Source organism: Ochotona princeps, chromosome 14 (assembly GCF_030435755.1).
Source record: "Ochotona princeps isolate mOchPri1 chromosome 14, mOchPri1.hap1, whole genome shotgun sequence".
Classification (NCBI taxonomy): Eukaryota; Metazoa; Chordata; class Mammalia; order Lagomorpha; family Ochotonidae; genus Ochotona; species Ochotona princeps.
The window spans coordinates 1,486,315-1,511,486 of NC_080845.1; the positions used below are offsets into that span (position 1 = coordinate 1,486,315).

The 25,172-nt window shown below is 56.3% G+C and overlaps 1 protein-coding gene across 1 annotated transcript; it reads left to right on the forward strand.

Annotated features, from left to right (window-relative positions):
- The first annotated feature begins 14,448 nt into the window (after positions 1 to 14,448).
- Positions 14,449 to 24,107, forward strand: ABO (ABO, alpha 1-3-N-acetylgalactosaminyltransferase and alpha 1-3-galactosyltransferase). The gene is made up of 7 exons (XM_058672701.1): positions 14,449 to 14,712; positions 18,810 to 18,879; positions 19,430 to 19,486; positions 20,420 to 20,467; positions 21,962 to 21,997; positions 22,335 to 22,469; positions 23,222 to 24,107. Exons 1-7 carry the CDS (start codon positions 14,700 to 14,702, stop codon positions 23,910 to 23,912), a joined length of 1,050 nt encoding a protein of 349 aa, XP_058528684.1. The 5' UTR covers positions 14,449 to 14,699; the 3' UTR covers positions 23,913 to 24,107.
- Positions 24,108 to 25,172: the final 1,065 nt, after the last annotated feature.

A 25,172-nucleotide genomic window follows, 5' to 3' on the forward strand; every position in this document is an offset into this window, starting at 1 on the left:
GCCGCCTGTGCTTCCAGGGTGTGGGGTGATGCTGGGGCTGGGGCGCCCAGTATGGGCACACAGCCCCCGGGAAGACGGATGTTCACTACCCCCTAGTGGAAATCTCCCTGAAGACAGATGAGAGCCCAGAGGTGGGACTGCGGGGGTCCCCCAGGTGGGGCTCTTCCTGAGCGACACACACAGGCTGGCACACCCAGCACTTCCTTTTTCCATTGTAGTCGGGGTCTATGGTGGGCAGCGGCGTCCCAGCCCCCCGATGTCCAACAGCGATCCCCCTGGGCAACACCCAGCTGGGGGCCATGGATGGTGAGCTGACACGCCTTGCCATCTCCTGGAGCCCGGTGGGGGTCAGGGAGACGGCTGCGGGTTGTGTTCAGTGCCTGCTCCCTTCCCAAGCAGCCCCCCAATGCCGGCATTCATCTGCTCTGGGGCCCCACCACGTCCTGCGTGTGCTTGGGACCCCGGACAGCGGGACTGAAATGCCTTATAGAGTTATATTTTGAGTGAATGGGCTGGTGGAAGTTAGAATAACTGGGGCTAGGGTTGGCATGGCTTAGCGGGGAAGGTGCCCACCCGTGGTGCCCACCCCATTGGGCCCCCATTTGTGTTCTGGCTGCTGCGTTTCGGGTCCATCTCCCTGCTGGAGGCCGTGGACAAGCAACAGGAGATACCCGCGGATGTGGCCCTCACTGCCCACGTGGGAAACCCGGATGAAACTCCTGACCGTGGTTGCAGCCATCTGGAAAATGAATTTTGTGACTTTTAAAAATAAATCTTTAAGAAAACAAAAGTGACGGAATTGTGATTTTTCTAGGCCTGGGGAGAGAGACAGATTGGGAGATACCCACAGCGCCTCAGGGTTCCCTCTGGGCGCTCCCGAAAGTGGCTTTGGTCGAGTTGCAGAAGCCGAGAGGAGTTGCCTCTTGCTGCCTGCCTCTGGGCCTGCCCTGTCCTTGAGCTGAGGCCATGGTCTTGGGGGGCCCAAGGCCCTTTCCCTGCACCCCGTCTTTCAGCGTTCCCCACAGTCCTCTGGGACACCTCCCTCTGCATGTTTCCTGAAAGTGGGAGAAGGTTCTCGAGGAATTCCGCAGGAGACGTGCACACACCCTCCGGCCTGGGAGTGAGTGCCTCGCTGTGGCAGGTGGTCAGGTCTCGGCCCCGGCCAGGGTGGGAGTCCAGAGCCGCAGAGGAAGGCTGGCCAACAGCCGACAGGACAAGGCTGAGGGAAGGCCAGGCCTCGGTGCCTTGCAGGCAGGTCGCTGACTATCCCTTGGATGACTTGTGCCTGCTGGAGAGTTCGTTTCACCTTAGCACTTGAGAAGATGAACTTGAAGTAGGGAAACATGTTTATAAAAACTGAGCGTGGCTGCCACTGGTGCAGCGTGTGAAGCCGGCTGCCTGCGCTGTGGACAGCCATGTGAGCGCCAGCTCAGGCTCCATGTAGGGCCCCCCCACTGGGCCTGGAAAGAGCAGTCCTGAGGAGGCTGTGGGGGACTGGGAGATGCAGGGAGCGCCAGGCTCCTGGCTGTGGCCTAACCCAGCTCCAGCCGACCACCACAGCCATCTGGAGAGTGAACCAGCAGGTGGAAGATCTATCTTTCTTAACTTCCTTCCAAAAGAAATGATTTTTTAGATGGTGAGCAAAAGTAGAGGAGCTGTTTTAAGTCCAAAGGAGTGGCAGTTGCGTAGCAACCAGAAGACGCGAGTGGCAGTCGAGGCCCAGGAGCTCCAGCAGCTACCTCGCTGGGCGGCACACAGGTGGCCCAGTTGCACACAGAAGCATCCTGTTGGCGCAGGTACAGTGTGGAAGGTTGGACTTGGGGAGTGTTCCAGGCTGCTCGCACAGCCGGGGCGGAGAGAAGGGTCCAGTTCAACACAGTGCTAGAATGCCTGTGTGTGTGATGTAGTGGACACAACAGCTGCTTCCCCACTGGGGGCAAGTAGCAGTGTCAGGAACCCCCTGTGGCCTCCCAGCACAGGTGGGTCCAGCGCCCTGCACCCTGCCAGGACTGGCATGAGCGTGGCCAGACGAGGGTGTGTTGTGTGCTCACCGACCCGTGCTAGAGGCTGGGCCCAGGGTGGCAGCTGGCCCTGACCTGTCTGGCTGTAGCAGTTGGCTCCAAGGTCTGCAGCAAGAAGAGAAAGACAGATGGCAGCTCCACTGTGTGGCTGGCTGGGCTTGCTCCTGGGTAAGTGCCAGTGTGGCCTGTGCAGTGTGGTAGAACCAGGGGCCGCGGATGGACAGTCGAGGCAGAGCTGACCCAGGCAGGCCCTGGGTGTCCAGTAGTGTGCAGAGGGCAGGCTGCGTACCCCGACCCCAGCCGTCAGGGTCAGAACCTGTCCCCACCTGTTGTAGGTGGCCAACCTGTGTCTGACTGGGCTTCTTTCTGGAATGTCTTTTGCTGGGGCCTTCAGTCTGGGGCGAGTGGTCCCCTGCAGCACTGTGATGTTGCGACACCATCCTCCGGCTTGCACTGCCGGGGCCCTGTGCAGGCGGGCCATCCTCCTGGGTTCCTCTTGGTGCCCCAGGGCTGTGGCTTGTGCCTCCCTGGCTTTCCTTAGGGCTCTGATCTGCCGCTCACCTTGTCTGGTGGGTTTTCCATGTCTACCAGTTCATTCTGAAATGCGAGCTGCTTCTCACGGGCCTGTCCATGCTCACAGCCTTCCTGAGTGGACAGTACTCAGCAGGCAGATGCCCTTGACGGGCTGAGAGGGTGACACCCCTACTCCCCTTCTAAGTGGGAAATGGGGCCAGCACAGTGGCTCAACTGGCTAATCCTCTGCCTGCAAACACCAGTATCCCATGTGAGCGCCTGTTTGTGTCCTGGCTGCTCCACTTCCCATCCAGCTTCCTGCTTGTGGCCTGAGACAACAATGGAGAACGGCCCAAAGCCTTGGGACCCTGCACCCACATGGGAGACCCGGAAGGAGCTCCTGGTTCCTGGCATCGGGTCAACTCAACTGCGGTCGTTGTGGCAATCTCGAGGAGTGAACCAGTGGACAGAAGAGCTTTCTCTCTGTTTCTCCTCCTTCTATAAATCTGCCTTTCCAAGCGGCTGGGAGTGAGGACAGGGAGTCCTTTGACTCCGGCCTGCCCTGGACTCCACTTCCTCTTTGGAAGTAGTTACCTGGCCAGGGGCAAAGCCAAGTCGGAGGGAGGGGTACTGTGTGCCTGAGCTTGGTGAAGGTGTGGCCTGTCAGCGCCCCGAGCAGGTGACTGCTCACTGCAACAGACAGCTGAGTGGCTTTCCAATAAATATAAATAAATCTTAATAAAATAGATTTAGCACCAAACTCATCAAACCATATAATTCAGCCTTGCCCAGGGCAGTGTGCTCGAGCACCCCTACCAGCTTGCAGTGGGGCAAAAGTACCAACACACATGGTTGTGTCCTGCCTGCTCCTGTGCGGCAGGTCTCTCTGTGGTCTTGTGGCTTATCCCCGCCCCCCAGGTACCAGGAGGGACAAAGTGGGAGAGAGTGGACAGAGAGGAGGAGAGAAGTGGGAGAGAGGGGGTGGAGAGGGGGCAGAGAGGAGGAGAGTGGGCAGAGGGGGAGAGAAGGGGGGCAGAGAGGAGGGGAGAGTGGGAGAGAGGTGTTTCCCCATTTACACACGTGTGGGTTCACGGGGACGCCCCTCCCAGTCCCCTGGCTGCTGGTGAGTCTGGGAAGGAGTGGTCACTAGACGCCACCGTCCAGTCCCAGTGGGGGAGTGAGTACAACCTGGGACAGGTCGGCAGACTATTACATGGGGCAGCCAGACGGGGGCGGTATGGCTTCAGGTTCATGAGTCAGCTTGCTCCCTGCCCGGCCCATTTCTGACTGCTGGTTTTTTAAGTCACTGGCAGGAGATGATTAGTTTATTTCTTTTCTTTTTTTTTTTTTTTGGAATTTTTTTTTTTATTAAATAAAGCAAACATTTATTAAATTGTGATAAAAACATTCCATCAAATTACAAAACCTGAGTAAGAAAAACAAACGGCACATGCTTAACTGTAGTTGACATTCAAATAAAATTTGCATTCCCAAAATATTATACAGTAATTAGAAAATACCAGCCAAAGTAATATTAGGATACTTTTACGTGCGGTCTCAACAAATTTGAACAGAAGCAAATTTTAACAAAGGTAAATTTTACAGTGAAACATAGCAGTAGATTAAGGATCTTAACATGTTTATTTTACTGCTATTTGACACTATGATACAAAAATAAGAGGATTTACTTAACATTTTTAATAAATATCTCATGGGCTGTTGAGTGCCTTACTGGTGAAAAGATTTAACTGCCTAATCTCATCAATCCATTTTGTACATTTAGTAAGCATCAACTCTGCCCTACATAACTCTTAATGCAATTCACAGCACACAAATGGTTATCATATTAAATACATAATCAACTCGGACTTCTCAACAACGAGGAAATTAGTAAACCATCAAATGGACTGCTTACCATACACTTTCTTCATAACTAAATAACATACAAAAAAATCAAAATAATATTTGTCATCACTCTAAACTATTGCCAGCAACTGACGGAAACTGCCAATTTGCCATATTCATGTTCACAACATGCTAAATATACTCTGCTGTTACTTCATCCATGGAATGCCTACATGCCTAGAACAGAGAATTTTCACCATCTCTTGCCGTGGGACCTGACTTGCAGCAATCTATATTTAGATCAGAACTAATTATAAAGAAGTACAATAATTTTAACAGTAACATCAACCATCTTTTCAATGATTCCCATCTCTAACACTGCATATGCACTTTTACACATACTGATTAAACTGAATGCACAGCTCTTTCAGCTAACTATAAATTACAGCATTTTACAAGGAAAATGACTGACTAATGCAAATTTAACACATCAATCACAGCATGAATAACAGCAGCAGCAACGTCAACGACAAATTGTGACACCTTGATTAAGTAATGTGTCACTGAGTAGGCAGCACATGCTTAACTAAAAGGAAACACAGAAGTCTCTTAGGAACTATGTTTCTATCACATACTCCATGGGCACTTGACGAACTCCACCTTTCCATGTTGGCTTCCTTATATGAGAGAGAATATATGGTATTTATTCTTTTGTGATTGACTCATTTCGCTGAGCATAATAGTTTCTAGTTGGGACCACCTGGTTTTGAATAGAATAATATTGTTCTTCTTGACAGCTGAATAATATTCCATTGAGTAGATGTACCACAGTTTTTTTAACCATTCTTCCTTAGACGCACATCTGGTTTGTTTCCATGACGTTGCTATTGTGGATTGTGCTGCTGTGAATATAGGATTACAGATCCCCTTCTTGTATGCAGATTTTACTTCTGTTGGGTATATTCCTAAGAGTGGGATTGCTGGGTCATATGGCAGGTTTATTTGCAATTTTCCAAGCACTCTCCATATGGATTTCCACAATGATTGTACTAGCCTACACTCCCACCAGCAGTGAGGGAGGGTACCTTTTTCCCCACATCCACGCCAGCATGTGTTGTTTTTCGAATTCTGAATGTAGGCCAGTCTCACAGGAGTTAGGTGGTACCTCAAGGTGGTTTTCATTTGTATCTCTCTGATGGCTAGAGAGCCTGAGCATCTTTTCATATGTTTATTAGCCATTTGAATCTGTTCTTTTGAGAAACGTCTGTTCATTTCCTTTGCCCATTTTGCTACAGGGTTTATTTTTTCACTATCCTTGGGGATTGGCTTATTTCTAAACTCCAGCTCTAGTCCTTTGGTCTGTTTGTCTAACTTGATGGCAAACCAAACTGTTTTGTGTACTGTCGCTTTGTATTAAGTTTAAAAAGAGGAAATGCTAGTTCTCCAACTTTGTTTATCAAAATTGATTTTGCTATTGAGGGCCCCTGGCAAGTTCATCTAATTTGGGGGTCAAACTTCTGCTAGGAGTAGGGGTGAGAGCCCTCACACGGGGGGCTCAGCGGCACAGTTCTCCGTGTGACGGTGGACAGGCTCGAGGCAACCTGGAGGGGGGGTCTTGTTCCCTTCCCCAAAGACACGTGTGCAAGTGTCTGCGCCCCGTGCCTTACCGACAACGCCACGTTAAAGTCCCAGCCCCCGGATCCCCCCTTGCTGCTGACGGCACACCGTGCGAGGCTGCAGGCTGCCCGTCCGTGGGGCCCTGTCACCCTCATCCCAGCCCTAGCCAGGGGGCAGTGAACCAGGAAGGGCAGTGGGCTGCCTGCCTCTGTTTCTCTGCCACGCACATACACAGGTTTCCTTTTTTAAGAGAATTGCCAGAGAGCTATAAAACATGACGTGATTAATGAATAAAAAGGAACCAAAGAAAATAAACAAAAAAACCCCAAAACAATAACAAAAAACATAATGTGGTTAAAGAATGGAAGAAATGGTGAAACCAAAGGTAAAAGGTTTCAAGCCAAGCTTTTTTTTTTTTTTTGCGAGCCGGGGAGGGGGCTGTGTTGGGGTGGATTGGGTCAATCTGGCCTCCATGTTGGACTGCTTTTTTTTTTTTTTTTGTCTTTATTTGTTTATTTTTATTTGACAGGAAGATTCACAGAGAGAAGGAAAGACAGAAGCATCTTCCATCCACAGGTTCACTCCCCAGATGTCCACAACAGCTGGAGCTGAGCTGATCCGAAGCCGGAAGCCAGGAGCTTCTTCCGGGTCTCCCACCCAGACAAGGGGACCAAAGTGGGTTCAGGGGTCCAAGCCCTTGGGCCGTCCCCTGCTGCTTTCCCAGGCCATAAGCAGGGAGCTGGATGGGAAGTGGGGTAACCGACACGAACTGGTGCTGGTGTGGGATGCTGCTGGTGCCGCAGGTGCAGGGTTAGCTTGCCTGCTACTGTGCCGGGCCCCTGGAGTGCTGGCTTGAGTCCCGGCTGCTCCACTTGGGATCCAGCTCCCTGCTGGTGCGTCTGGGAGAGCAGCAGAGGACGGCTCGGGTGTTGGGGTCCTTACCACGGCTGTGACGATCGGGGAGCAGTTCTGGGATCTTCAGTCTGGGCAAGCACCACCTGTTGTGGTCGTTTGGCGAAGGAATCAGAAGGTAGAAGACCTATCTCTCTCCTTTTGCCTTTCAAATAAATAATTGTTTAAGGTTTATGTATTTTTTTTAATTTTTAAGTTTTCATGGTTTAGTTCCTTAGACTCAAGGGGTTCCCTTCTCCCCCCACTGTTTTCCCCTATAGTGTGACAATAGTTTAGTCCTTCCACAACACTCGCACGTCCATTATTTTATTAATTTAGTATATCCTGACATTGTAGGTATACAGAAAGGTATAAACTCCAACATTCTTGTTTAACTTGTTAACAACTCCTTTTATTTTATTTTTAAAGATTATTACATTTGTACATAATTATGATTTTTACATAATTGATCAGGGTGCCAAGGGTTAAGGGCTACAGGAAGATGGGTAACACCATTATTTCCACATTTTTTTTTCTTCCTGTATCTGGGGGAAGTGGCGACATAAGGGGAGAAGCCACACCCAGCCTCTCAAATGCCTCCACACCCTAGGATGGACGACAGCCACCCAGTGCCATCCCAGGGTCCCCATTGTGGGGCACACTCTGAGGGCACTGTTCAAGAGGTTTCGATAGTTCAACAGTTCTGAATTACTGCCTGCCGGAGTGCAGCTCCAGCCAAGAGTTCATTGCTCGGGAAGGGTGCGTGGAGTCGGCGATAAAGAAAGACACAGACACTGACACTTGGTGCATTCTCACCACAGCCCAAGAAAAAGCTGTCCTTTTTATTTACTCAAAACCTCACAAGCTTCTGCACAAGCAACTAATTGTTCAATTTTTTTACTTCAAGACTAAGGGGGCATGTACAGACATTCGGTCACTCTGTCCACACTTCAAGGCTAAGCAGGTGTCCCCAGAGATAATTCTTTAAAACACTGTATTCATATTCTTCAAAGCAAGCCATTATTCATTCTTTAACAGTAGCCATGGAGCAGCAGCCAGGACTCCAAGGCCAAGGCACATACGATTACCTGCTAATCAGTAGTACATTCCTACCACATTTCTATTTCTACATCTTGCCCATTATTCGATGGGAAAATAGTTTACAAGGGAAAAAATATAATTCTAAAAACAAAAATTACCAATATTAAATCCCTCTACAACTATAGACCCTGCAACTCCATAAACAACAAAACAATAATCAAAAGCACTCTTCTTTAATAAAAGCATCCTTAATTCCTCTAGCTAAAAATTATAGAAGCAGTTAAAACAGCTACATTTTCTATGCTCCAAAAAATTGCAAAAACAGGCTAGCCTATAAAATAACAATAACTATACTTATTGCCATAGCAATTTCAGCTCTCACTCCCATCACTTGCATTCCCGTGGGTCCACTGGGTGCTACCTGACTGGCCAGGCCCTGGAAAGGAGGCAGATCCGCCTCACCTGTGACCTCCTGTCTTCCTGCTGCCTCCTGGCCTTGAACCAGTCATTATTTTAGAGCAGGGCACTCGTGCAGTGCTCCCAACAACTGCCGATCTTGCCACTCCAAGCGCGATGAAATCTCTCCAGAATCCACTGGTTCATGTAGCCCACTTTTAAGTCTCCGATTGCCCAGATGGTCACTGTCAACACGTGGTTGGGGTGGTGTGGGACTCAGGGGCAAAGGGGTCACTAAGTCGACAAAATGGCGACTAACAGTCAAGGTCACCGGGTTCCACGTGGTGAGCAAGATGGCGGCCAAGGACAGAGCCCTGGGCGTGAGCCAGGGCAGGGTCAGGTTGTTTCCAAGAAAGGCTGATTGGCCAGGGCCGTTTTGCTCACCTGCCCCTGGCCCGTGGGAGATGGCTCCTGCAGTCCTGCTCCTAGTAATTGGCTCCTAGTTCTCCCCTCCTGGAATTGCTGGGATTCCTGGCCTGAGGTTATTCGTCTGTACCTCCCAAATAAATAAATCGGAACTGCTTAGACAGAACCCCTGTCTGTCTGTCTCTCGCGTGCCGGAGGCTGGGTGGCGGGCAGCAGGCGCACCCCTCCCGGCAATGGGGTACTACAGGAATCTGTGGGGGAGACCCCGCAGGCTAGTTGATTAGTTCATTCTGTCCCCCATCTGCTGTCATGGTCGCAGGTGTCCTCTGCAGGCTCCGGTGAACTGCCACATCCTCCATGTGCATTTGGTTGTGCCGTGGCACTGCTCCATCTAAGCCACTGAGGAGGCCCAGTCTGGCATGGCCTGTCTCACCTCCGCGTTTGCCAGTGGGTGCTGTGGCCTGGCCCGGCCCAGCCCACCTCCAGTTCCAGCTCACACTGGTGGGGGCTACATCCTAGCCCGGCCCAGCCAGCCCCCAGCCTGAGCCAGCCTGACCCACGCTCTATTCTGGTGCTAAGATTCACCAGCAGGTGATATGAACTGGTCCAGCCTGATTTTGCCCCTGACCTGTGCCAAGTGCATGCCGATGGGTACCATTACCTGGCCTGGTCTGGGCTGTTTCCTGTCACTGTTCTTGTGCTCACCTGCCGGAACTGTGTTCCAACACAGAGTAGTTGCTAAGCTCCTCCATCAGAACCTCTCCCAATGCCAGATCTTATGCACACTGGTGGGTCCACGGGCCAGCCCTACTTAGTCCATCTTTTGTCCTAGCAGGAACAGTGGCCTATCCTGACTGACCGTCAACACATTCCAGTTCTTACTTTGGTTGTTTCAGCCCAGCCAAGCCTGGTCCACACCCAGACACAGCTCACATATGGCTCGGCAAGGGCAGAGACCTAACCCAGCCTGTCCTACACCTGCCCTGGTTCTCACGACCATCAGTGGATACAACTCCAACATTCTTTTAAAAGATTTATTTGGGCCTGGTGCAGCAGTCTAGCAGCTAAAGTCCTCGCCTTGCACACAACAGGATCCCATATGAACGTCGGTTCTAATCCCGGCAGCTCTGCTTCCCATCTAGCTTCCTGCTTGTGGCCTGGGAAAGCAGTTGAGGATGGCCCAGAGCCTTGGGACCCTGCACCTGCATGGGAGAGCTGGAAGAGGCTCTGGGCTCCTGGCTTCGGATCGGCTCAGCTCCAGCCGTTGTGACTGCTTGGGAAGTGAACCATTGAACAGAAGATCTTCCTCTCCGTCTCTCCTCCTCTCTGTATATCTGACTTTGCAATAAAAATAAATAAATCTTAAAAAAAAGATTTATCCCTAGGTGAGGGTTAAATGGGTTTTTTCTAGAAAGAGTGTGTTGCTCAGCCATGCGAACCAGGTGAGATGGGAGTTCAGACCTCTCAATTTTGTAAACAGTATTAAAAAGAAAAAGTTAAAGAAATTTACTTTGATTTTGTTTGAAAGGGAGAGTTACAAAGAAAGAAGAAGAGAAATCTTCCATCAACTGATTTACTCCCCAAGTGGCCACCGTGGTTGAAGTTGAGCCAGTCTGAAACCAGGAGCCAGGGCCTCTTCCTGGTCTCCCACGTGGGTGCAGGGTCCCAAGAGCTTGGGCCGTCGTTCAGTGCTTTCCCAGGCCACAAGCAGAGAGCTGGATGGATGTGAAGCAGCCAGAGACCAAACAATTTTGAGGAGGGAAATGGGAGGACCTTTTTGGGTCAGGCACATGTGTTCAGCCACGTGGGAGACCTGAACTGGGTTAGTTAGCATAGACCGCTGCTGACCACTGCTCACCAGTACACAGGAAATCTAGGGCTTGAGGCCTCTCTGGCAGGGCTAGACCACGGTACTCACCAGTGAGTGTCAGAACAAGGGATGGGTCATGTTAGACTGCGCCATGACACTGAGCAGCACACATGAGAATCAGGTCTGGGGGCAGAGTCTGTGGGACATATGTGGGCTCACCCCAATGGGTCTGCAACATCTACTGGTTTGCTCAAGAGCTGAGGGTGGTGACCGGCCAAACTGGGCATGATGATGGAACTCACCTACACTCACTGGAGCTGGGTTTGGAAACAGGCTGTGTTGGTCTACACTGTAGCACCTGCAGGCCCACCCAAGAACTAGGTGTGGGATGTGCAGGCGGGGCAGGGGTAGGCTGTAGCACCCACCAGTGAGAGTTGGGGTTGAGGGTGGGCTGGGCCAGGCCAGGACACACAGGCTGCAGCATCTGAGGGCAAGGCCAGCCAAGAGGGGAGGTGGGTAATGCTGGGCTGGGTCAGAGCAACTACTGGCATGCTCAAGATCTGTAGCTGGGAGTGGGGTCTAAGGTGATGCCCCGGCTGGGCAGTGGTTCTCACTGGTGAGTGTGAGAGCCAAGATGGGGGGCAGAAACCTGGGTTGGATATGATTGTAGCATTCCTCAGCATAGGTGTGAACTGGGTCTAGGGTGTACCGGTCTGGGCTAGGCTCCAGCACCTTCTGAACCTTGTGAGAGCTGGATCTGGGGGTGGGTCATGTAGGGCTGGGCTGCAGCATGCACCAGTAAGAGCCAGATGGGTGCAGATTAGTTGGGCAAAGCCACTGTATCTGCTAGTGGATGTTGGGAGAGAGAAGGGCCAAGTCAGGTTGGGCTGCAGCACCCACGATCACATGTAAGACCTGGGGGTGGGGGGTGGGAGGTAGGCCCGGTAGGGGACCTGCAGAGGCTCTCGCAAGTGAGTGTGAGCGCTGGGACTGGGGGAGGACCAGGCTGGGCAGGGCAACAACACCCGTTGGGCTGCATGTCAACTGAGTTAGGGGAGAGCCAGGCTGGGCTAAGTGACTGTATCCGCGGGTGCTGGCATGAGCCAGAGTAAGGGCAGGCTGGTCAGGCTTTGCTGCAGTATCAGCTGGCAAGTGCTGGGACTGGGGGAAAATCCTGCCAGGCTAGACTGCAGTACCACCTGGAAAGTACAAGATCCAGGGCTGGGAGTGGGCCCATAGGGAAACTGTGGGCACCTCTCTGATGGACTGCAGCTCCCACGGGTGAGCATGAGAACCAGGACGGGGTGGGCCTGGCTGGACAGGTGGTGGCACGCACTGGCACGAGTGTGAGCTAGAGCGTGGGGTCGGCTGGGATGAACTAGGCTCCAACACCCATCGATGCGTATAAGAACTAAATGGGATATGGGACAGACCAGACCAGTCTGCTGCAGATACTGGCATGCACAGGAACTTGGGCTGAGGGTTACTGGGGGTCGCTCCGACCAGGTTACAGTTCCCCCTGGTGTGTGTGAGGGCCGAGTGTGTGGTGGGCAGGGCTGGGCTGGGCCGCAGCATCTGTTGGTTTGTGTGTGAGATGGGGCTGAGGACAGAACTGACTGGTCACCTGCAGCCACCAGTGTGTATGTACGTTGATGTGGGTGATGGACTGAGCCAGACCCCACACTGGCTGGCACACGAGTCAGGTCTGGGGTCCCCTCATGCGAGGTTTTTTTGGGGGCCCCCTGAGCTGGACTGCTGGATTCAAAACTCCGACCATGGAGAGAGTCACCGTATTTGTTGTCTGAGCATGGAATATGCGTGTCAGAACTGGGCCTCCTTGGTTGCTGAGGCCTGTGCCGTGGATGGTAGCCCAGACACACACGGGAGACATGATGGATCACTGAGGATGTCTCGTACCGTGGAGGGCAGCTCTCCCGGCCACGCTTTGACAGCAAGTACCTGGGCGAGTGGGGACTAAGGTGGACCATGCCAGCCAATCGACCTTGGAAGGGTTTCCTCAACCTTGGAGCGGCAGAATCAACAGCATTTCGGGATTATCGAAGCCACTTGGAACGTGCTCCATATCGGGGCCCTAGGATGCCACTGGGTAGCCGTCCCCCAGCCCCAGCTCCGGCTGCGCTTGGACTGCTGGGAGCGGCCCTCTCCCCAGGTAACGAAAGAAAAAATGGAAATAGTGGTCTCGTCCACTTTCCCTTGACCCTTCCACCTGATGAGTCCCACGTGGGCGTGCGGCCTTCTCAACGATGTAACCATCATCAAAAATAAAACAGAGGAAGTGAGTCAGCCAGGGCTAGAAGCACTGCCCATTGTGGGATGCTGGCACCACAGGCTGAGGCCTCGTGCACTGCACATGGTGCCAGCCCCAAACCTGGAAGTCGGGCACAGAAAGCCAGGGTGAAGACTGAGAGTGCCAGGGGTGTCAGCATATCTCACTGTGCTCCCTTCTGAGTCCTGATCTACAATAATTTCCTATTCAAAACACAACAATAAGGAAAAAGATGTATGTGGAAGTCATTAAAATACAGTGTAGATACTGGCATGATCAAGAAAAGGTTTGCGGGCCCAGTGGCATGGCCTAGCGGTTAAAGTCCTTTCCTTGAATGCGCCGGGATCCCATATGGGTGCTGGTTCTAACCCCGGCAGCTCCACTTCCCATCCAGCTCCCTGCTTGTGGCCTGGGAAAGCAGTCAAGGACGGCCCAAAACTTTGGGACCCTGCACCCGCGTGGGAGACCCAGAAGAGGTTCCTGGTTCCCGGCTTTGGATTGGTGCAGCACCGGCCGTAGCGGTCACTTGGGGAGTGAATCATCGGATGGAAGATCTTCCTCTCTGTCTCTCCTCCTCTCTGTATATCTGACTTTGTGATAAAAGTAAATAAAAAACAAATCTTAAAAAAAAAAAAAAGTTTGAAAAAGTGACAGTTTCCAGGCAGGGGCGCCGGATATTTGGGACAGGTGTGCTGTATTCACTTTGAGTCTTTCTGTCTTTAAAAACGAAGCAAGCCCATTCAGGGCAGGGTGTCCTGAGGGGAGGGCCTGGACAGCCCTGACTGAGCTGTGGCCTGGGAGTCACTCCCTAGGCACTGCCCATCAGGGGCCTGGGGCTCTGTGCTGGCCGGGAGGGGCGGGGCTGTCCTGTTTCTCATAGGGTTTTGTGGACACTGGAGAGCCCCCAGGCCCTAGAGATGCCGTGGTGTTGGCCTCTTGAGAGCAGGGCTGGGGAGCTGTGCCCACATTTTGCATTCTGAAGCAAGCCTGAGGCCCACAGAGGAGGCGGGAGCTCGGTGTTTAGGGAAGCAGAGAAGTGGGGTTGGTTTCGAGGAGGAAGGTGGGGGGGCAGGTGATGAGAATGTGGTGACCAGTGGTGGCTCCTCCTGGCGAAGCGGAAGGGGTGGGCGATGGGATTTGCATGATGCTGAGTGCTGGGGGTCCACACCAGGCTCTGGTGGGGAGGTTATCTCCCCAGGTGGGGTTAAGACTGCTGAGGAGGCTCCACGGGCAGTCAGGGGCGCCCTGGGTCCCTGGGTTCCTGGGTATGGGAGGGGGCTCGCGAGTGCACAGATGGGCGTGGGCGAAGGGTGAGAGTCCCCAGATTGCCTTCCGCTCTCAACAGGAAGAGAATCAGGGGTACAGCGTGCGGGGAAGATGGCTGAACAGGGGCAGGGCCAGCTGCCCGTCTCCTCCGGGCTGGGCCCAGGGCCCTCCTGGGCTCCGAGAAAGTTGGCTTCCGATTGTCTCCAGTGAACTTCTAAAACACCCCAAGTCCTTCACCTTCACATAGACACCCCCCACACCCTGGCTGGAACACCTGGGGTGGAGGAACCGAAACTAGAGAGGTAACGGGGAGGGTGTATAATCATTCCTTGGCTTGGGGTGCCCCGCAGTGGGGAGAGCCTTCCCCAGCCGGGACAGCAGGTGTGTGCTGGCTTCCTGCCTGTGGGGTGGACCAGGCTGACTGCCCCACCAGGTCAGGCCAATCAGAAACTTGCTTGAAGTCCCGCCCAGAAGGGACAGGCTGGGTAGGAGCCCGGCCTTGTCCCCCGCCACGCTGGCTCTGAGCTGGCCTCACCTGGCACCGGCCTCCACCTGCGGACGCCTGGCACAGGTCCTGTGGGGCACCATGGACGCCCGAGGTGAGTAGCAGCATGGTGCGGTTCTGATGGGCCCTGGAGCCATGAGTGAGGGAAAGGGAGGGGTGGGGGCTTGGGGAATGGGGAGCGGCTGGGGCGGGGGTTCCTGGCACCTGAGAAGGCCCAGCGCCCACAGTGTGCCTCTAAGGCTGTGGGTCCTTGTTTCCTGGTGGGCAGAACCCACAGTTCTGAGGATGGGAGCCCTTGGGGCGTCCACTCAGCATCCCTTGGGGGACACAGTTGGAAGGAAGCCCCAGCTGTGGCCATTCAGACCTAGCCTAGGCGGGGCTCCTCTAAGGGGCCTAGCTGGTCCCACATAGCACAGGCCTGTCCTGGCATGGGTGCTGCTGGCTAGATTTGGGGTGGGAGGGAGAGGAAGCTGCCGAGGGGCCCCAGCTCTCGGGGTGGGGGCAGTGGACTGTGTGAGCGTGGTGCGCCTCTGGTCGACGTCGTGAGTGGTTCAGGGTGTCTAGGGAGGGTCAAGCTGGACACTACAGGGGTCAGCAGCGGGGAGACTGGCAGCTGCCCCAGAAGGAGGCAGGCGCACCAGCCTGGGGCCGCGCCTGAGCCCACAGCGCTCGTCCCAAGGGGGAAGGAGAAAGACAAAAAGCAGGGGTGGGTTGGCCAGGGTGTTAGACAGTTCTGGAAACTCAGGTGAGCAGGTGTTTCCAGGGAGGGTTCAACTGTGTTGGCTGTGGCTGGTGGGTCAAGCGACATGAGGACGGGTGGGGGAGGATGAGCCCGACCACAGTGCCAAGATGCCAGAGCCTTGGGTTTCTGTGGTGTGTGTGTGCGTGCACCCGGGCTGTGTCCATGTGTGTGCAGACGAATGGCCAGCAGGGAGGAGAGTGCGGACAGTGTGGAATGAGGATGTAGGGTGTGAGTGTGGGTTTGAGAAGATTTACTCATTTCTTTGGCAAGCAGTTCAATAGGGGAGGGAGAGAGAGGGAACTCTCCATCTTCCGGTAGCTGCCCTCCCCGAGGCCAGGAGCCCGGAACTCCATCCAGGTCTCCCACAGTGTGGGACCCAGGGCTTGGTCCCCCTTGGCTGCCATGCCAGGCGCAGGAGCAGAGCTGCAGGGAAGGCTGCCAGGATTCCAACCGGGGTGCTTCCACGAGGGGGCTGCACCAGGAGCGACAGCTTATCCCACCTGGAGATGATTTGTTCAGCTTTATGGAAAGGGAAGGTGAAAAGCGGAAGGGAGCTGGCAGGTGACGCACGCACAGCCTTCCCGGCACCTGCTCCCAGAGCAGCTCACTTCCCTGCCCACATGCCACGCCGTTCCCCACTATGGCCCTGGGCAGGGCTGTGAGAAAGCTCCGGGCTCTGGAGGACTATGGCCAACTGAGGAGCCACAGGGAGGCCAGGCCCTGGCAAGCCAGCAGCGCTGAGTCACGGGGGCTCTTCTCTGGTCACCTCATGTTGTTCCAGCCTTCTCCTGGAGCCCCACCTCGAAAGGCCACGGTCAGGTCAGGTACCAATGTTCTGAAAACCTTTCCAGGAATTAAATTCACCAGAACCCACCTACGATCCTGGCAGGTACGTTAGGAGTGGCCTCTGCTCCAGTGCGTGGAAGCTCCGGCTCAGCAGGCTCTGCTGTCCCTGCCCTGACCACCCAGGGCCCCGACGGCCACCTTGGCCTCACGGTCTCCGCCCGCTCAGAGCAGCTGAGCCTCGCTGCTCCGCTGCCATCCCCGGCCCAGCAGCCACTCCCGAGTAAGGGATGGGACTTAGTGTGGCAGGACAGCGACTCTCCCCGCCTCGCTGCCTTCTGCTCTGGTCTGTATTTAACCCGTTTGGAAATGCTCCATCTTTGCAGAGGCCTGTTTATTTGGCTTCATGTAGGTCAGTATTTTTTATTTATGATTTTTCCAATTTGAAAGGCAAAGAGAACCACAGAGCAACAGACAGGGAGAGCTCCGCTCCAGGGTCACTCTCCAGGTGCCCTGGGTCCGGCTGCAGCGACGGGCTGGTGACCCAACCCGGGTCTCCCACGTCTTTCCTGCAGGAGAACCTCACTGCCTCTCGGGGTCTGCATTGGCAGGGGGCCGGAACTGGGAGCCTTAGCTGAGACTCATACCAGGTGCTCCCCAGGGACGGGGGTGCCCCGACCTGTGGCTTAAGAGCTAAGGCCACCGCCTGCCACATGTTTGCTTTTTCAGAGTGTGTTAAACTGGGACTGGCACTGTGGTACTGCAGACTCAGCTGTGTTCTTGTGGGAGTGCCAGTTGGGGCCCTGGCTGCTCTACTTCCTGCTATGGCCTGGAAAAGCAGCGGACGATGATCCAAGTGCTTGGGCCCCTGCAGCCACATGGGAGGCCTGGAGGAAGCTCCTGGCTTTGGCCTGGTCCAGCCCTGGCCATCGCAGCCGTCTGCCACGAGGAGATCGAAGCTCGCTCTCTGTCTCCTCTCTGTGTACAATTTTGATTTTCAAAGAAATAAAGAAATACGTAAAAGAAAAGGCAAAAAAGAAAATCTAGTGTCACGATCCGTCCCTTCCGGTCGGAACTGGGCTGCTCACACACCATGGCTCTGTTGACACCATGGCTCTGTTGACAACATGGCTGTGTTCTCTCTACCCTTGCCTGTCTCCTTTGTATTAACCAGGTGTTTTCTCGTGTATTATTCAATTCTTTTTAAATGCAAAGGTATTTATATTGTGTGTGTAGAAAATGCTGGAATCTGGCGATGGTGCTCTTGGTGGTAGGACTGGAGGGAGAATTTTCTTTCTTCTGCTTTAAAGATTTATGTATTTTTGGACCCGGCGTTATAGTGTAGTGGTTAAAGTCCTCGTTTTGCACGTGCTGGGATCCCATATTGGCGCCGGTTCTAACCCCAGCAGCCTTGCTTCCCATCCAGCTCCCTGCTTGTGCCTGGGAAAGCAGTCGAGGACGGCCCAAAGCCTTGGGACCCTGCACCCACGTGGGAGACCTGGAAGAGGCTCCTGCCTTTGAGTTGGCTCAACTCCAGCTGTTGCGTTCACTTGGGAAGTGAATCATCGGATGGAAGATCTTCCTCTCTGTCTCTCCTCCTCTCTGTATATCTGCCTTTCCAATAAACATAAATTAATTTTTTTTTTTTAAAAAAAGATTTGGCTGCAATGGCCAGAGCTGAGCTGATCCAAAGCCAGGAACCAGGAGCCTTTTCCAGGTCTCCCACGTGGGTGCAGGGTCCTAAAGCTGTGGGTCGTCCTCGACTGCTTTCCCAGGCCACAAGCAGGGAACTGGGTGGGAAGCAGGGTTGTCGGGATTAGAACTGGAGCCCATATGGGATCCTGGTGTGTGCAAGGGCAAGGACTTTAGCCGCTAGGCCACTGCGGCAGACCCAAGGTGAGGACTTGAACTGCTATGCTATTGTGCCGGGCCCACCATTTCTTTTAAATTAGAAAAAATAGAAAAATCTTTCTTCAAGTCTTTAATTTTCTATTTACTTAGAAGACAGAGTGAGACAGGGAGGGAGATCTGTCCTGATTCTCTGATCCCTTCCTCACACAGCCTCAAGGCAGGGCCTGGGCATCTACCCAGGTCTCCCTCATGGGTAGCAGGGGCACGAGTACTTGGCCATCACGTCATGCCTTGCTGGACATGTTCACAGGCAGTTGACTGCAAAAGTTCAAGAAAAGGAACTGCTTCTTCAAGGCAGATTACAACAGGACGTCCCCACATCCGGCCTCGCAGACGGAGCAGGCGCGTTCCCCCCCACGTCCCCGTCATCAGCCTTCTGCTCCGTGGACTTAGACAGGGAAATGGACAGAGAAGGGACCTGCAGGTGGAAGGAACCGCCCAGTCAGCTGAAAGGGACTGGCGGTCAGGAACAGGGCTGGGACCCGGACTGGGTGGCTCTTGACCCCATGAGCAGTGACCTCTGAACTCCACAGTGACCTTAGAGGAGGGTGGGACAGGGTGCCCAGGGATGACCCCCGACCCAGGGTGCGGCAGTGAACTATGGGCAGACGGCTCCTCATTGGCACAGTGTGTTGTGAGGAGAGGAGGGGGCGGGGTGGAGCTGGGGGCGGGAGCCGTGGACAGTGACAGGAAGGTCAGGTGAGGGAGCAGGAAGGGGAGGGGGCGTCCCTGGAACACCCATTGCTCTTTTCCAGGAAGACCAAAGTGCCCCCCGCTGCTGCAGCCCAGCGTCTTTGTGCTGATCCTGCTCCTGGTCCTGTTTGGGTAAGAAACATGTGGGCCCCAGCTGGGCGGCCTTAGACACAGTGGCAGAGCACCCCCTGAGCTGTGCCCCAGCCCTGCAGGGCCCGGGACAGCTGTCGCCCAAGTCCACCTCGCCCCTCCCATGCACACAGGGGAATTGGGGTCAGGCTGTGAGCAGCTTGCAGACAGAAGCTTCTAGAACCCGAGTGAGGACCAACTTGGGCTTCTGGGGTGTGTGTGCGCAGACAGGAAGCACTCCCTGGGGTGGCCTCAGGCCACCCAACCCAGCAGGGGGCCCCCTGGTTGCTGCTGTCCCCAGGGTCCTGCCCCCTGCCCGCCTTCCTGCCTGGGGCTTTGTGGGACCTGAGAGCTCCCTGAGGGGCTGGGCTCTGTGCAGGGTAGGGCCAGGGGGCTGGGCTCTGTGTAGGGTGAGGGGACAGGGCCGGAGTACTGGGCTCTGTGTAGGGTGAGGGGACAGGGCCGGGGGGCTGGGCTCTGTGTAGGGTGAGGGGACAGGGCCGGGGGGCTGGGCTCTGGGTCCTGAACCCGACCTGGTGCCTTCTTTCCACAGCTATGGGTTCCTGAGTTCCAGAAGCCAGCTACCAGCGGATGTGGGAGCCGAGCCTTGGTGAGCATGGCTGCAGGTCAGGGCTGTGCGTCCTGGCCCCTCCAGGGCCCCCTCCCCTGCCCTCCCTCCCCTGCCCCCTCGTGTTCTGTGCAGAGCAGCCTGACCCCTCCCCAGTCTGGCCCCAGGCTCCCTGGAGTCCCTGGGCGTCCTGCTCCGTGTGACCGTCCAGCTGCCCACGGGGGCTACAGCCGGCCCTGAGCCTTCCTTCATGCTCACCCTTGCCCAGCCGTTCCCGGCCCCTCAGCCCTGCGTCAGTCTGCCTCTCAGCTCGGTCCCCTCACCTCAGCGCCAGCTGCTCACCCTCTCCAGCCAGGTCCCCTTGGCCTCACGGAAGCCAGCGTGTGTGGCGCCCTCCCTTGGTGGGGGGACTGGCCCGCTGGGCCATTGCCCTGGCCTCTCGTGGCTGGGGTGTCTCTGCAACCCCTCTTCTTGGGGTTCCTGAGCTCCCCCAAGTGCTGTCAGGGGATGGCCGGAACCTTCAAGACGTTGCTGACTCCAGCCGGGGCCTCCCCATGTGGCCTGGGCCTCCTTTCCTCAGCCTGGCTGGGTGGTCCCAGACGGGAGACCCCGACGGTCAGGTAGAGGCTGTGTCTGTGGAAGCTGTCAGCACTAAACCCCCTGGTGGAATCATTCTAGAAGCTTCTGCAGGAGCTGGGGCGGAGGAGGGGCAAGGGGTAGAGTCACAGGGCAGCTTAGCACCCAGGAAGACCTTAGACTGGGATGGGACAGGCTCTTTCAGGGCCCAGCAGGCGCCAGACCACCCCTAACGACGCCCACAGGTCTGATGGTCTCAGACCCCCCGCTCCCGCTCACTGCTGACCCCCGTGGGCCCCGGCACGTGGCCCTGCCTGCTGCTCCTGAAGCCAGCCCCCTCCTCACTTCTCTCTCCCTGCAGCCCTGACAAAGCCCCCTCCCCGTGCTCTCTCCTTGCAGCGTGGCTCTTGGGGACCCCGGCGGCCAGCCCGTGGTGGCCTTGTCCAGGTATGGTGGCCTTCTTCAGTCGCCCTCATGGACCTGCCCTCAGTCCTGGAGTGTGTGTGACCCGAGCAGTCCCTTCTCCTGCCCCCAAGGGTCCCGGGTCCCGGCTCTGACCTTGGCCGCATCCCACTCCTCAGGGAGGCTGAGATGGCAGTACCAGGTCTGCCCCGTGGCAGGTGGCTCCAGGCTCAGGGTGTGGGGCCCTGGCCGGGCCTGTGTCAGGGCTGAGGCTGTGGGCAGTGCCGGCCCCGTGGGTCCTGCTGCAACTTTATCTGTGTTTCCCTGTGGGAAGCAGGTGCAACCTGTCCTTATCCTGCTGTGCAGAAGCGCTGTCCCTGCCGGTGGTTGACCTGCCAGGCCTCATCTCCCACCTGACCGCTGTCCCACCACCCTGTAGGCCCCTTTTCCCTCCTGCCCCCGTGGGTCTGAGAGAAGTACACGTGGTCACTCCATCCACACGTGGCACTCAGCCGTACTGGGCCTCACCATGTGGTCACTCCATCCACACGTGGCACTCAGCCATACTGGACCTCACTATGTGGTCAGTCCGTCCGTCCACACGTGGCACTCAGCCATACTGGACCTCACCATGTGGTCAATCCATCCACATGTGGCACTCAGTCATACTGGACCTCACTATGCGGTCAGTCCGTCCGTCCACACGTGGCACTCAGCCGTACTGGACCTCACCATGTGGTCACTCCATCCACACGTGGTACTCCATCCCTGCCCTCTGCCACCTGCTGCCTCTCCTGTCTGCAGCTGACCGCTCTCTTCAGACCTTATTTCCAGTACGTGTGATTTGACTGAGTCCACTCCTGGTCTCCTGTCTGTGCTGTGCTGCTTTCCCACCCCAACACTGAGGAACCAGGCCACTTCCTGGGGCTGTGGGTGATATAGCCACCTGCCCTGCCCAGCGCACGGGTGACATGGCCGCCTGAGCTGCCAAGCCCGATGCCCTCACTGTGCCCCCTGATGCTGGGGCCATGGCTGCCTCCAGGGGCTGCCCTGCTCGGTCCCCCGTCCCCACTTGTGCTGTCCTGCTGCCAAGAGCAGCGCAGTCAGCGGGTCCCGTGAGACTGAGTAGGTCCGCCTCTCCCAGGGCCAAGTCCCCATCAGCCCCCTCCCTGCCTCCTGAGGGCACATGGTCTCTCTTGCTGACAAATGCTCAGTCCGGCTGTATTAAGGCCATGTGGTGCCAGAGCAGCCAGTGTGGGACTGCCGGGAGCACACTGGTGGCCTGCACCCCACATCACCCACCAAGCCCACACACGCATGCGGCCTGCACCCTAAATCACCCACCAAGCCCACACACGCATGCGGCCTGCACCCTAAATCACCCAGCAAGCCCACACACGCATGCGGCCTGCACCCCACATCACCCACCAAGCCCACACACATGCGGCCTGCACCCCACGTCAGTCATCCCACCCCACACACATGCGGCCTGCACCCCACATCACACTTGCTCACACACGTGTGATTTGTGTCTTGCAGGATGTTGTACCCACAACCAAAAGCGTTGGCTCCCACGTGAGTACCATGGCTGTTCTATGTCCCGCTTCTTTGCAGGGCTCTGACAGGGTGTTTCTCTTTGGCAGGGGTCTCCTGCCCACAGGTGGGCGGTGGGGCCAAGGGGCAAGCTGCAGGCTGACCTCCCGTCCCTGGTTGGGCAGCAGGGTCGAGGGGTCAAGCTGGCTGGGAGGCACTGACTGGTGCCCTGCTGGGCCTGCACTGCCCTCCTGCCCAGTCCTTTGGGAGAGGCAGCCCTGGGGCATGCCGGGCCGGAGGCTGAGGGGCCCAAGGGGTGGGTGCTGTCGGTGGGCTCCTCCTGCCGGCTCCCAGGCACCGTGTGGCTGTCCCCCTGCAGGAGGGCTGATGTCCTTGTCCTCACCCCCTGGCTGGCGCCCGTCATCTGGGAGGGGACCTTCAACATCGAGCTTCTCAACGCGCAGTTCCAGCAGCAGAACCTGACTGTGGGGCTGACCGTGTTTGCCGTCAAGAAGTGAGTTTGCGGGGAGGGGGCGGGGGCAGGCAGACACCTGGAGCCTTTCGGGTCTCAGCTGGGATGCAGAGGGGGTGGCCTGGTTGGTTACTCTCCATGGGCGGTAGAGTGATAACAGTAGAGCTGGCACTGAGGGTGCCAACAGGGGCTCAGGTGGACTGGGTGTAAGGCCCAGCCCTGCCCTCTCCTGGGCTGCAGGGTGTCCACCTGCTGTGCCCCCTCAGCTCGGTGCCTGGCCTCTTTTGGGACACAGGGTTAGGCAGGCACAGTCACAGATGCACCCAGTATCTGGGAGCCTGCAGCTTGCAACCTCTGGAGGCCTCGTGTTGCTGCTGGCCCAACTGCCCTGAGCTACGGGGTGGGCGCTGGCCAAGGCTGCAGCCTTCAGCGGCTCTGTGTCCCTGCAGGCCCTGCTTCTCTGGGCTCCGGGCTGGGCACTGACAGAGGCTGCAGCCCTCGGAGGCCCTGTGTCCCTGCAGGCCCGGCTTCTCTGGGCTCCGGGCTGGGCGCTGTCCGAGGCTGCAGCCCTCGGAGGCCCCGTGTCCCTGCAGGACCAGCTGTCCTGGGCTCCGGGCACTGACAGAGGCTGCAGCCCTCGGAGGCCCCGTGTCCCTGCAGGACCAGCTGTCCTGGGCTCCAGGCACTGACAGAGGCTGCAGCCCTCGGAGGCCCTGTGTCCCTGCAGGCCCGGCTTCTCTGGGCTCCGGGCTGGGCGCTGACCGAGGCTGCGGTCCTGCCGTCACCCCTTGCAGATATGTGGTCTTCCTGAAGCTGTTCCTGGAGACGGCAGAGCAGCACTTCATGGTGGGCCACCGTGTCACCTACTACGTCCTCACCGACCGGCCAGCCGACGTGCCCGACGTGCCGCTTGGGGCTGGCCGGCGCCTGGTGGTGCTGGAGGTGTCGAGCCACGCACGCTGGCAGGACGTGTCCATGCACCGCATGGAGGCCATCGGCCGCTTCTCAGAGCAGCGCTTCCGCCACGAGGTGGACTACCTGGTGTGTGCCGACGTGGACATGCAGTTCAGGGACCACGTGGGCGTGGAGATCCTGACCCCGCTCTTCGGCACCCTGCACCCCAGCTTCTACAGAGCGAGCCGCGACGCCTTCACCTACGAGCGGCGGCCGCAGTCCCAGGCCTACATTCCCCGCGGCCAGGGCGACTTCTACTATATGGGAGCCTTGTTCGGGGGCTCGGTGGCCGAGGTGCAAAGGCTGGCCAGCGCCTGCCACCAGGCCATGCTGCTGGACAAGGCCAGTGGCATCGAGGCCGTGTGGCATGACGAGAGCCACCTGAACAAGTACCTGCTCTACCACAAGCCCACCAAGGTGCTGTCCCCCGAGTACCTGTGGGACGAGCGGCTGCTGGGCTGGCCGCCAGTCATGAAGAAGCTGCGGTTTGTGGCTGTGCCCAAGAATCACCAGGCCATCCGGAACCCGTGACACCTGCCCACTGCCCTGGCTGTGCTGTGTGGTTGAGGGTCCCGGGAGCAAGGCTACAGGGAGAGGCTGACACTCAGGTGCCCAGCTCCAGCTCAGGCTGGCGGCCCTCACACGGCCTAGTGCCTGTCATGCCCTTGGCCAGCACGGGGGTTAGGAGTCGTTTCTACTCTTCTGACTCCTAGTGGAAGCATTTTGGGATGGGGATGATGGTGTGGGGCTCAGAGCTTTCTGGGCTGAAAGCCTTATGGGGTGTGTGCTGTGATCCTACTGACAGGATGAGGTTTTGCCCACGACTCCTCCCTGCCAACCAGAAAGCAGCTGTAAGAGCCGTAGTTGGGGGCAGGGGAGGGTCCAAGGAGAGCCAGCAGCCCAGACCTCCATAGGTAGACCTGGGGCATCCCTGGTTCTCTGAGCAGCGTCCTCCCTCTGGGCCCTCAGAGAACAGAGCCGAGTCCCCTCTGCCCCATCTGTGCCCCCTTGGGTTACAGACTCAAGCTTGTAATGCTCTCGGACCTCAGGAGGAGTTAGGGGAGGCCTCACTACCTCATTGTCACGGCAAGTCCTGGGCCCCCAAGGCCCACCCCCAGCCCACGGTCACCCTCAGGGGCCTCCTGGCTGCCCCAGGAGCCAACTGTGAAGCAGGTGTCCGTGGGCTCAGGTACCAATGGTAGCTGGGTAACATGCCAGACCCGTTTCCCCACTTGGGTCTCTTCCAGGTCCTGCCAGCCACAAATAACCACCACGGGGCACAGCCCTAACCTCTCAGCCTCCAGGGTGAATTCTAGTGAAAGAGAGAAAAGTAAGGGTTAATGCTTTTTCTGCTTCTGTATCCTGCTTGACGAGACTAGATAAAGGGTAAGGGAATGGCCATGACAGGCCTGATAACGGGAAGAAGGCCTAAGTTTCTGTTTCCTTATTCCGAGGAAATGAGGCTGGAGAGCCCGGAGCTGGCGCCAGAATAAGGCCATAAAACTCATACCAATTACAGCAGGTATGCTAAGCTTGCGGCATGTGCCTATAAAATGTCTGCATCCCTGAACTTTGGGGCTTCTCTCCTTTGCAGGAATGGGAGTCCGCTCGCGAGCATCAATAAAATTCCTCTTGCTTTTGCAGCCTCTGACCTGGTTATTTGGAGCTTTCGGGCGGCGACTTCTGGGGCCCACACCTGTTAGACCCCTGAAGTTTAACACTAGAAAGTTAACAGATTCCCGTATAAACCTATGACAGGAAGCCCTTGTAACGCTGGGCCTTGGCACTGCC